This window comes from Equus przewalskii, chromosome 15 (genome assembly GCF_037783145.1).
Source record: "Equus przewalskii isolate Varuska chromosome 15, EquPr2, whole genome shotgun sequence".
Lineage (NCBI taxonomy): Eukaryota > Metazoa > Chordata > Mammalia > Perissodactyla > Equidae > Equus > Equus przewalskii.
In genome coordinates this window covers 59,185,523-59,198,135 of record NC_091845.1, presented here as the reverse complement: position 1 = coordinate 59,198,135, position 12,613 = coordinate 59,185,523, and the positions used below count along the sequence as shown (strand labels likewise).

General features: G+C 40.7%; 1 protein-coding gene across 3 annotated transcripts in view; it reads left to right on the top strand.

Annotated features, from left to right (window-relative positions):
• Nucleotides 1-12,613, top strand: part of RARB (retinoic acid receptor beta) — a 694,610-nt gene that overhangs the window by 585,259 nt on the left and 96,738 nt on the right. For all 3 annotated transcript variants that reach the window (XM_008518324.2, XM_008518325.2, XM_070577442.1), the window contains one exon: nucleotides 10,389-10,530. In XM_008518324.2, coding sequence (XP_008516546.1) covers nucleotides 10,389-10,530 — 142 coding nt within the window. The remainder of the gene's footprint in view (nucleotides 1-10,388; nucleotides 10,531-12,613) is intronic.

Below are 12,613 nucleotides of genomic sequence, written 5' to 3'. Positions count from 1 at the left end.
AGTGCCTGACTGGCTTCTCTTCTCCTCCTCTTACGTCCTCTGATTTCTTCCTCTGCACTTCAGATTCAGGATGTAACCACATACAAAATAAGTGAGAAAAAATCCCATGAGAACTTCCCAGAATGGCCCTGAAAATTAAATGAACTTGGAAAAAGTACAACAAATTGTGGATAAGCATTTTTTCTTTTCTAATTTAGGTCCTTCTTAACATCATAAAACAATAGAAGTACACCATAATTATTGGTGTCTGTGAAAGGCCTTTGAATTATGTGATATGCAGAGTTGCTATGGTGATGTACATTGTCATCAACCAGTGTGTTATGACAAAGCTAAGTCCTGGCTTTGTGGTTGGTGAAATGTTACATACCAGACTTTTAAAAGAGATTTCAAAATTCATGCTCCTCTGCAGCATTTGAGTGCATTTGAGCATGTTTTGGCTTTGTCTCCTTCTGCTTACCTTTTTTTCCCCCTCTTCAGTACAGATGAGGGTCTTTAATTTGGGTCCAGATGAGATTTAGTAATTAATGTGCAAAGCAGCTGGAGTCTGCTAATTTCTGGGCTGGAACTTAGGAGCTATTTCGGTGCATTTTCTCAGTAAAATAACTGAGAATTAAAAAACTTAAAATGCATTGGCTTCTTGCCCTGTTATATTTAGAGTAATCCTGATAATAAATTGGTAACTATGGTTTTCACTGTGGAAGGGCACGAAGTAACTGACCCGAGTAATCTAGAAAACAGATGTCTTTAGTTGGTTTAAACTCTCAAGACCAGATTTCAAGAAAGCTATGTGGAGCCCAGTGAAATCGTCCATTTTAGAGTTTTTTCCTGCCTTAAGTTTTTCTCCCTACTATATCTCAACTCAAATTCTTGAGAAGAGGGGAAGTGGTCCTAAGATACTGTATTTATAATATTTAACCTGCTACACAGAAATTCTTTGGATAACAGATTAACTGCCTGATCTCATATTCTTCACCTTCTTTCTGATTCGCTCTTTATTTCGGTGGCTCCCAAATAGGGGTTAGAGATAGCTAGGAGGCTTATGAATGAGCTTCTGGGCACCCTCCTGAGATTGCACCTAAATATTTACGCTATTTGGGAGAAAATATCATCCAGTTCTGAAAAAATTCTTTGTATTCCTCCTGTTCCTCCTAGTCCCCTTTAAAGTCCCTTATCCATATGAGAAATAAAGCCCAGTAGTAGAACATAAAATGGCTCCTGAATGGTTTTCCTTTGCGGCACTTGTTGGGGTCATGGAATTGCTCAGAAGCATCCCAGGGGAGTCCTGGGGGATTAGCGTGATTGTGGTGGACTTGTTTAATTCTGTCTGATCTACAATCTCAAAACTAGCCTTCAGGTCAACCCAAGAAGAGAGACTACCCAAGACTTCCACATCCTCACCAAGGAAAGAGGTTGGAAACCTTTGCTATAGATGCTATTCTGGAGCCAAGACTGGCTACTTAATTTGCAGGAGCCAATGCAAAATGAAAATGCATGCCTCTTGTTCAAAAGTTTCAGAACTTCAAGACAGTGACAGGGAGCAATAAACCAAGCATGAGGCCCTTCTGAGAACAGGGCCCTGTGTGGTGGCACAGGTCCCACACTGGTGAAGCTGACCCTTCTGGTAACAGATCCCTTCATTTTTTGAAAACAGTCAGTTTAACTAGTTGTTTACTTGCCTTATGAAACTTTCTACCCCAAAATTTTGTTTTGAGATTATTGGCCACAAAAGTTGGTGGATTAGCTGCCTGCCAATTAGGATGGGGTTATAGTAATCAATCAGACCTATATGATAGCTGATCACTTTAAAAAATTTTCATTTTGTCCAAGGTCATGTTTTGGAAATGTAAAAAGACATTTTTCACCTAAATTAAAAAACATTTTCTTGGGGCTGGCCCCGTGGCCAAGTGGTTGGGTTCGCGCGCTCCGCTGCAGGCGGCCCAGTGTTTCGTTAGTTCGAATCCTGGGCGCGGACATGGCACTGCTCATCAGGCCACGCTGAGGCGGCGTCCCACATGCCACAACTAGAAGGACCCACAACGAAGAATATACAACTATGTACCTGGGGGTTTTGGGGGGAAAAAAAATAAAATCTTAAAAAAAAAAAAGTTTTCTCCAACTGATGACTCTCTTCTTACTATTGGTTTTCTTGTTGTTGGTTTTCAGTTTGTATTACCTAATAGCATTGCTTCCTAGATCATCTTCCTCTAAAATAAAGAACGTTGTGAACGGAATGCATTGGCTTGCTGCCCTTTCTAGGACATCAAAAACTTTGGAAGTTCAGACCTTGATCTCTGATGTTGTGAGTTCAGGTTCTCAGTTAAGAACATGGGCTGCCGTTTCATTTGTATTCCCAGGGAGTTTTAATTAATTGGGGATTAAAAGGATTGAGAACATTGGCCTCTGGGTCCAACAGAGGTTGAGCTCTCAGGGGTTCACCTGACAAAATCCAGGAAAATGCCATAATCACACTCTTCCAGAAAGATTAGTTCTCACAGAGACAGTGTTTTTGCTAAATCTGTAGTCATTGCCTTCTTTAGAACCATGTTTCTAGGCATCTCTCAAAATATAGGCTTGCCTTTCTAACCTAGACAAGAGTGGATGTGCCAAAGAAGCTTCTGGTCTGGGGAGTTGAAAGGAGACAGCAAGGCCTAAAATTCATGGTCAGGTCCCTCTTAGCAGGCAAGAGGTGCTGTGGAATAATGGACCTTCCAGAAGCCATGGCTTTTAAACATCAGAGCACTCCTATATTCACTGTTGTTATTTACTCATCTTTACTAAATGCGCAACGCTGGGACCTTATTCTGGCTGGGATTTTTTTTTTTTTAAATAACTCTAAGGCTCTACCCCTTGGGACAGCTGAACTTTTTCACTTGGATTATGAATCTCATGCTATTTTCCTTTTCATGGCCCAGGAGTGTGGCTCCCTCCCTAACTTCTTCAATGCTCTTTGCCTTTCGTTCATACCCATGCTCCCTGCTTAGGAGGAAACTCTCTGTTTGTCATCAAAATAGTAGGCTGTTTTTCTACTTTCTCCCTCCCTCTCACCCATTGTCTTTCAGTGGGGTGAAAAGGTCTTCACTTTTCTCTTTCTCCCCCCAGATCTTGCTATTAATAACTTTTCAGACATTGTCACGCATAGACTTCCACTTACTCCGGAGGCTGTTTCTTATTTGTTTAAGGCAACGTGTTTCCTGGTCTGAAAACCATGTTTCCCAAAGTAGCTGGGATGGAGTTATTCCACACTCATCTCCCACTGGCAGCGTCGTTGCTTCTAGCTGGAAGTGGGAATTGCAGCTCTCGGCTGGCCTGGGGCTGCTCTCCGCCATGCCGCAGCCTTGCTGGCTGGGGTGAGTGACTACCTGGTTCCTTTTAGATTGAGATGGGGTTGAAATCTTTTCCTTCTAATGACAGAGGAAAAATGACTTAAGTAACACACCTCACTTTCTCTTTACTGTGGAAGAAGAAATTACCCTTTTGAACTTTGCAAGGGATGGAAGTTAACTCTGCAAAAGCCCAGTGCAAACAGATGCGCTTCTCACACTACTTTTTGGGTGAATTTCTCCTGATCCGGTGCTTCTTATGACTAATATGGTGCCAAGTGGTCTTTTTAAAAAAAAAAAGAAAGTTTTTACTTAGTGCCTTTCTTCAGACCATCGTGATGCACCCCACACATCTTAAACATGATGTAAAAGGCTCTACGGCTAAAAAGCAACTTCCATTCAAAACACCACAGTGTGAATTCTCACAAGCAACTTTGTGGTTAAATATGAGTCAGCAGGCTGCACTGCTATTTCAGAAATCGGGGATTCTTGGGCTGCATTCCTGCCTAGACCTGAGGGCAGGCTCAGGGTTTTAGGTATTTGTGTTGATACTCAGAGCTCACTATCTCCTTCAGTATGTGTAAAATAAATGCATGATGAAGTCAGTGATTCACAGCTTCCTGAACAATCTTAGCAGAATATAATTCTCCCTCTAGGCCTCTCCTGCACCCAAGAGTGAGTGCCTCCTCAGTAAATGTCTAGAACGGCCTTCAAGATCTTCCCCAGTCTGAACATCAACCCACTTTTCCAACTGTGTCTTTCTCTCTCTCTCTTTCTCACAACCCTCCCTCCCCACGTCCACCCCCATCACTCCCATCTCTACCAGCCTGGACCACTGGCCATTCCTTGGGGGAAAGCTTGCCATTTCAAATCCTACCCTGTCATTAGAGTTGAGATCAAGTGCTGACTCCCTTCCAACTCCTTTGAGTTCCTGCGGCCTTTGCTCAATAAATATTTTATGAGTGGCTACTGTACCTACCAGGCACTATACTGGGCACTTTTTTGCTTTCTGCTTCCATTAATGTTCTCATCACGCCGTTTGGTGGCATCTGCTACATAGTGTTCATTTGACTTACCATTCCTGATAGATTGAGAAAGGAAAGGAACCATGCCTTGTATATCTTTGTATGCCCCAAGAGAGCCTGCCACATCTACTCTAGTTAATTGGCATTGAATGAATGAATCAATACATGAATGAATATAGAGATGGCCTTTGGAATCATGACGTTGTCTACCCACAATAGCCTACATTGTTTAGAGATTCAGAAGAGTGTTGTATCCTATTTGGGAATCTTTATTTTAAATACAAAATGTATATTGGAAATTGTCCAGAAGGAAGCTTTGGAGAAAAAGAGGTTTTGTCAATAACAATAGCTCCCATTCATTGGGCACTCACTATGTGCTGGGCATTGTGCTAACACTTCATATGATTTCCTAATTGGCTATACTTGGTAATCCCATGAAGTAGATACTTTTATTATCCCCATTTTACAGATGAGAAAACTGAAGCTTTAGCGTAACTCACTCAATAGTTAGATAGTAAATGTCAGAGATGGAGTTCAAAGCCACATGTACCTAGGCTAAAGCCTAATTCTTAATCACTAGGTCAGTATCTCAACTAACAAAAATCATCCTCTTTGGGAGAGGGTGGAGAATATGATGTGTGATAACTTCTAAAAACTAGAAGGTAAAACAAGATCCATGTATGGAAAAAGTTACAAGAATTACATCAACGATTGGAGAGTATTAAAGGTGGGACATTGGCCCAATTTATTCTCATATCAAAATCTGAAGAAGGGAGTGGAATGAGCTACTGTTCTCCATGTCCTTTATAGATTTGGGATTTAGTCTACCAAGGGAATTATGAATTTTAGGTATTTAGGTATAGGAAAATGGTTTAAAAGAGACTGTTATCTTTTCTTTTGATTTAGGATTGTTTTTGCACTATAGGTAATAGAAGATTAGTTAGAACAATGGTACTTCATATCCCAAAGGGGGAACAGAAGTAATCTGAGGACGATACGGGCATTCCATGATTATTGCTAAGACAGGAACCAAACAGCTCTAAGATGTGTGTGGCCTTCTCTACCATATGAGTGGCTTTGTTTCCTTTTTGGTTGGACCCCAACCAAAGAACCCAGTTCTTTGATAGCAAAAATAGAAGAACATGAGGTAAGAAAGGTTGAAAAATCCATGGTTAGACAATGCTTGATTTGGTTTGTGATGCAGATCTATCTTCTCGATCTAGGCAATTAGAGTGCTAATTGTGTTATTGGCTTTGACTGTCACAAACAACAGAAGTCATGATTAACCAACAGAAGTCCTAATCGACTAACCTGATTATAGCTCAAATCAGTGGATTGTCTAACTTTAGAGAAATCTGGTTGTTTAGTTTCTTAAGTACGAATAATATCATCCTCAAGGAAGACTTTATTATTGAAGAATATTTTATGGAATTAAGATCTAAAACATCCAGGACTATCACTCTGGCTCTGGCTATAGCTGAGGACTTCATCATTCATTCATTCATTCAATCAACATTTATTTATTGAATATCTACCATGAGCCAGGTTCTGTCCTAGCCCTGGGGATATTCAGCTGATATGTACCAATACAGTTTTATTAGGTGTTGGAATACTGAAAAACTCTCCTACCAGCTGTTGAGTAATCATTGCCTTGAATCTTTCTCTCCCCCTACCTAAGCCCCCTGTCTTGATTCCAGGAAAACCATGTTAAGCACTGCCTCAAGACCACCTTGAAGCCCACCAAACTGCCCTCTTTAGTTCTGGCGAGCCGGCCCTCATGCCCATCCTTTTCCCTTGTCAGAGAGGCCTGGATCCCAGCAAGGAAGATGTCACACTTGGTGGTGGTACTGTGACACCCTAATTTGGAAATCCATCATGCCCATTCAGATCCCTGAGCCTCTGACCACTGGCCACAAGCTGGCATTCCCATGTCACCCATGTGACCTCTGAGTGGACAGTGCTATTGTTTAATACTTTAAATATGATACTTAAATTGGTGTAATATAGAAGGAAAAGCAAAATACCCAGGTTTCCTAGAAGAGGAAGCATTCATGTGTGCTTGGGTCAGTCAAAGGCGGCTTCTTGATGAGGTCACATACATCTTGAAGACCTGATGGAAGTTTTCTGGGTTTACTGAGAAAAAGATGTTCCAGGAAAGTGAAAGAGTAAAATTATGGTGTCAGCAACCCTAGATTTGGTGTCAGAAAACCAGACCAGGAAATGTACAGCCATGAGCCATTAGCCCATGGGCCAGTTATTGAAGCACCCCAGCTTCCATCCAGCCACAGATATCTGCCTGGGGTCCCTCACAGAGGTGGTGATGACTCAGTTCCAAGATAAATGTAAATGCCATCTGAAAGCCCTCTTGTTGGTGTCATTTAAACCCCAAGAGCGTCCCAAGAAATTACTGTCATTGCCCATTACAAGCAGAGGGTCTCTCCTTCCTCAGTCTTCAGACACCACCTCCTCCTAGGCCATTTTCTTTCCTCACTGAAGCTCCCTCATCCTCACTCTGAAGCCATCCCAGCCTGTCACTCCCTGCGATGATGACACACTTGGAATCCCGGAAATTTATAGCTGGAAAGGATCTTGGGAATAAGCCACCCAGCCCCTCACGTAGGAGCTGAGAGAGCGCAGCCTCCTAGGTTTGTGATTTGGTAATAATGAGACGCTGCCACTCAGCACCTTGACTTCCCCTCCAGGGCTCTTCCTCTACTGCCTCCTACCTCCTCCCTCTTCTTGGGTTTGCTCCTGCAAACGGGACTAAATCCTTCCTCTATGCGCTCAGCTTTTCAGTCTTTCCTCCTCCAGATGCGTCTCTATCCATCTACTGGCTTCAGGAACTGTCACACTTGAACTCAGGACTTCTAAAGCCCATTTTTGCATGTGACAGTTTTGGGGTACAGTTTTGTTCCCAAAGTGTGAGGCTCCCAATTTTAAGTGGGACAGATTCATGGCTTTAAATCAATTAAATTACACAGTGAGAAACTTGTTGATTTTTCTCTGAATTCCTCAAAGAGAAAGTCTCAAATCAGTGTTGATCTGTCTCCAACGCTTGCTTAGCTCGCTTTTCAGCAAGGAGTGAGGAGGCCTGGGGCTTCAAGCCTTTAGCAGGTCCAGTATCCAGTGAGAGTGAAACAGCATCTGATTATTGTTTTGTTTGACTTTCATTTTATTTATTTTGTGAATGTGTTCTAATATTGACAGGTGGTGCTAGTTTTCCAAATTAAGCCAGAGATGAAAGGTTTCCATTTTAAATAATGTCAAAAATAAAAGGAAGAGTCAACCTAAATAAAAATATTAAGTAAATAAAATTTTGGTGGCATGGGCCTATGATGCAAGACTCTCACACACACACACACGCAGACACACACACACACACCACACATACATACATGCACATGCATGCATATACACGCTAGGTCCTCAAAGCAGTGGTGTATGAGGAAGCAAGTTTTCTATATCTACTGGGGAGAAAGAGGATTTGTACAATATAAACCTCTCTTTGGCCTCAGAGAGCATTTCTGTTTACCCAACCCATGTATAAAAATACCTCACAGCATATGTTTTAGTCAGCAAGTATTCTACCATGGTGGAAATGATTTACTGAAACTTAGACCTTCTCCTGAAATCTAGCTGAAAATCTGATTTGGAAAACTAAGAAGTCCTATTTAGTTTCTGCTGTCGTTGATACTGAACCACACTGACTAGATAATTAGTGACATATAAAGTTCTGTCATTCTGGTTTCTTCTTTCATTTGAGCATCATGAGATTGTTTTTCTCTCCTCCACAGTCACTCACTAAGAATTTGCTGATCTGAATATTCGGTTTTTAATAAATCAAGGAGGTCACCTCTGTCCATACCTCCCTTGCTTCACACATGTGAGAAAGACTGTATCTTCCATCGTGTCCGTGGTTTTTGCCAAGAGAGCTATGAAGTTTCTGTAAATTGAGTTTGTACATCTGGCAGCCAAAAGTGTCCTGTAGGTGTTTTTTGCAGGAAGAGATGTATTTTGAGGTGACCACTCTGCACAGATTCTGTTAGGGCTTAAGAGTATTTGTAACCTGTTATTTTAGATTCTGAGCATATTTGTAGCTCCAGAGGTATAAAAATAAACTGCGTTTTCTTAGAAGATGTGTATGTCTGGGATGTGACAGGAGATGCACCCTTAAACCAGATTTCCAGGCGTTTACAGTTGAATCATGCCAGTAAAAATATGTTTATTTAGACATTAAAATCCTAGGGTGCCCACGTAAATATCCTAAACAATGTGTGTTACATGAGCTTCCTTTGCTAATGTGCTTTCGCTTTGCATGTTTTTAGTTCTGGCTCCTGGAGTGTTAATGTACTACAGGGAAAGTTGAACTCAGATGGTGAGTCTTATTTGCTGTTCAACACATTTGGTCGTGTGTTTCTTAGATTCAAGAGAATTGTTTCTAATGTAGGTAAAAGTCACATCTCAGTTGATAATGTAAAACTCCTTGCTTTTAATATTCATAGCAACATAGAGATTTTTGTTGGGCAGTAAAAGGGAGAAAAGACAGCAGGTACACCCTTCACTCCCTATTCATTCATCTGTGTATTTAACAAGCATCGCTAGAATATCCGTTGTCTGTAAAGCTGTGTGATAGAAACGGGGAGGACAAAGAGAAGGTCGGGATACTGTGCTTGTGGAACCTAAAGCCTGCTTTATTTTACCAGTGTTTCGCAAAAATCAGGATAAATTGCCTCTTTTGTCAAAATATAATTTTCAAAGTGTTAAAAAAAGCAATAACTCATTCAAATATTCAGTAAGCACATGTTGAAGACTTATTTAACTCATTAATGAGGGAACCACTAGGGTAACAAAGCTGTTTCAAAGGAGGATATGAGAAAAATATATGGGTAGGTATGTAGGATGGATGGGTGGGTGGGTAGGTAGGTGGGTAGCTGGCTAGATACATACATACACACATGCGTACATACATGTGGTGAAAGGAAAAAAGAATGCTGAAATAAGATTGCAAAGTTAAATACAAAACTAGTTAATGTCCTACAAGGCAATAAAACAATAATCTTTGGGGTTATATTTCAACCAGGCAGAAATCCTTTGCACACCTATACTAGACAAATATTATTTGTAATTTACCAGTCTTCTACAATTTTTGCAGAGTCTGAGTCCAATCAATAGTAAATAGTAACTCAAAGTTACGTTTCCCAAGAGCGTTAGATGACTCTTAGGTAAGCTTGTCAGTCAATGCTATAGCACAACGCTGCCCAGTAGAACTTTCTGGAATGATGAAAATATTCTGTATGTATGCTGTCCATTGTGGTAGCCACTGGCCACATGTGGCTATTGAACGTTTGAAATGTGGTTAGTGCAAATGGGGAATTGAATTTTTACGTCTATTTAATTTTAATTAATTTTGATTTAAATAGTCATGTGATTAGTGGCTATTATATTGGACAGCACAGCTCGAATATGCCATTAAATGGGCAGCCTGTCATTTTTCTGCCTTGTTTCCTGGGTAGGATTTTTTTTTCTAAAGACTTGGTAAATTAAATCATATTTTAACTATTGTAACAGGAGTTAAATATGTAAAAGAATTCAGAGAAGACTCTTTTGAAAAGACCTAATTCTTTCATGAATCAAGTCATTTCTTTTGCAAAGGTGGCTTCTCTTATAATGAGTTTCTTGATAGTGGACTCACCTGCAGAGAGTCTGGCCAGCAAGGGAGCTGCTTATGAAGCTAAGCCTATCTGGAGGGAACCCAAATCTGCATTATGTTTTCCAAGTGAATCAGCTGGGGATTAATTTTCCTTTAGCAAGATAATAATGCTCATGCCTAGTTTTGATTAACAGGAGCTTTCTGGTTTGCCATGAAGGGAGAGCTGACTATTAATATTTCACGAGGATTTTTAAGGCTTAAATAAGTTAACTTCGCTGCTGCCGTCACTTCATTACTCAGAACGAGCAATCAATGCATTGATAAGGTTGGCTTTGATTTCTCATGAAGCTCAGTAGTTTTACTTAGTTTTCTCATCCTCTTGCTTGCTTGCAGGGGTTTTTCCGCAGAAGTATTCAGAAGAACATGATTTACACTTGTCACCGAGATAAGAACTGTGTTATTAATAAAGTCACCAGGAATCGATGCCAGTACTGTCGACTCCAGAAGTGCTTTGAAGTGGGAATGTCCAAAGAATGTAAGTGGAGTCTGAAAAAAATTTTTTCCCCTTTGCCTTATCTATAAATATGGTTTGCTCAGCTTCCAAAATCAAGTTGTGGAGGACGTCAACATGTGGAATTCAGACATGACACTAATGATAGATTGCCAAGGGTAGGTGGAAACAGAGATGTCGTGAAAATAGAATAACTGTGGGATTTTCAGATAAAACTTGAGTGGCACTTGGTGAAAAGGCAGGAGTTGGTTGTCGTGGATGGCGGGTTTGTATTCCAGAGCAGTTACTAACTCACTGTGTATTTTAGAGACATGAATAACTCAAGCATATCGCATAGCTGCTCAGAGACTCCATTTCCCCATCTTGACAATGAGAATAAAGAGTTTTGCCTATATTGGTGAGAATAAAATGAGACAAGAGACATGAATATTAACAGTAGTGATAATTTGCCCCTTTTTAGAGGAGGGGAAGCATAAAACTTTTGTTGTGGAAGAAACAATTAAAAATTTGGTACGTTGGCCTTTTTCCAAACTTGATTTAGCTTTTTTCCTCCCAGCCACCCCCTCCTCCAAACGATTATACACTTTATGAAGGCAAAAGAGAACATTAATGAATTAAAAATTAGTGGTCCCTTAACACCTGTTGATGGGGATTCGAAGTATACATGCTTTAATAGAGGCAGAGTATATACACCACAAAAAACTTCTTACTTACATTCTCTTTTTGGTGCTTTCAAATGTTGGGAATGAGAAAGTGACAAGCAAGTGGCTTGGCCCAGACAGGCCTAAGGAAGATGTAGGGATGCGTGCCAGGTGAAGCATTTAATGGGATTGCTACCTCTTCATTCATCCCATCACTCCGGGATTTGGTGAAGTCAAACTGTGAGTGGGACACTGGGCCAGGTGCTGTGAATGAAGGGACTCTGGAGATGCTTGAGTCATGGCCACTGCTCTCTAAGAAAAGCCAGGCACCTCAACCACAATCCTACAGTGGGGTTTGAAGACTTATGTTAAGGTCAAGGGCTCTTGGGTTTTGGAACTGGGAAACATGGCCATTGTGGGGAAGACTGAGGAGGGAAAGCCCCATAGCCAAGCAGCATTGGTCTGAGGCCATCCAGCTGGCAGACTGGCTCTCTGCTGGGAGCTACTACTCGGGGATGTTTTGTGGTGGCCTGCCCAGCATCCATCCTATGCCTTCTCCTTTCTTAACTATACCCAGAGCCTAATTTGCTTTTCCACCTCTTAGATTTCTACACTTCAGGGAGAACTTCAGGTTTGGGATCAACTCAGTTGACTCAAGCCAATCAGAATATTCAGTGTCCCAGCCACAGTCGTTGGTTCATGGTGTGAACATGTAACCTAGGCGAGTCCAGTGAGAATGAATTCAACACTCATGCTTATGATCCATAAAAGAAAAAAGTGATAAATTAGACATCATCAAAATTGAAAACATCTGCTCTTCAAAAGACACTGAAGTTAACGAAAAGACAAGCCACAGACTAGGACAAAATATTTACAAATCACATATCTGATAAGGGACTTGTGTCTGGACTGCATAAAACCTCTGAAAAATCAATAATAAAAAAGCAAATAACCCAATTAAAAAAAAAAAAAGCAGAACTAGCCAGTCTCCTTCCAAAATGCCAATATTATGAGAGACAAATGTAGGCTGAGGAACTGCGGCAGATTAAAAGCGACATGACAACTAAATCCAGGGCGTAATCCTGACTGGATCCTGGATCAGAGGGAAAATAGCTATAAAGGACATTATTGGGACAGTTGGTGAAATTTGATTATGGACTGTAGATCAGCAGATAGCATTGTATCAAGTTTTACTTTCTTGACTTTGATCATTGCACTATTGTTATATAAGAGAACGTTCTTGCTCTTTATATCTGCAGCTAGCTCCCCATGGTTCAAAATATATGTGTGTGTGGAACGGGAGAGAGAAAGAAAATGTGGCAAAAAATTAAGAATTGTGAATCTGATGAAGAGTATACAGGAATTCTTTGTACTTTTCTTGCAGCTTTTAAGCAAATTTGAAATTTTATCAAAATAAAATTGCCAAACAAAACAAAAGAGTCATACTTAGACGATTGGGACAGAAG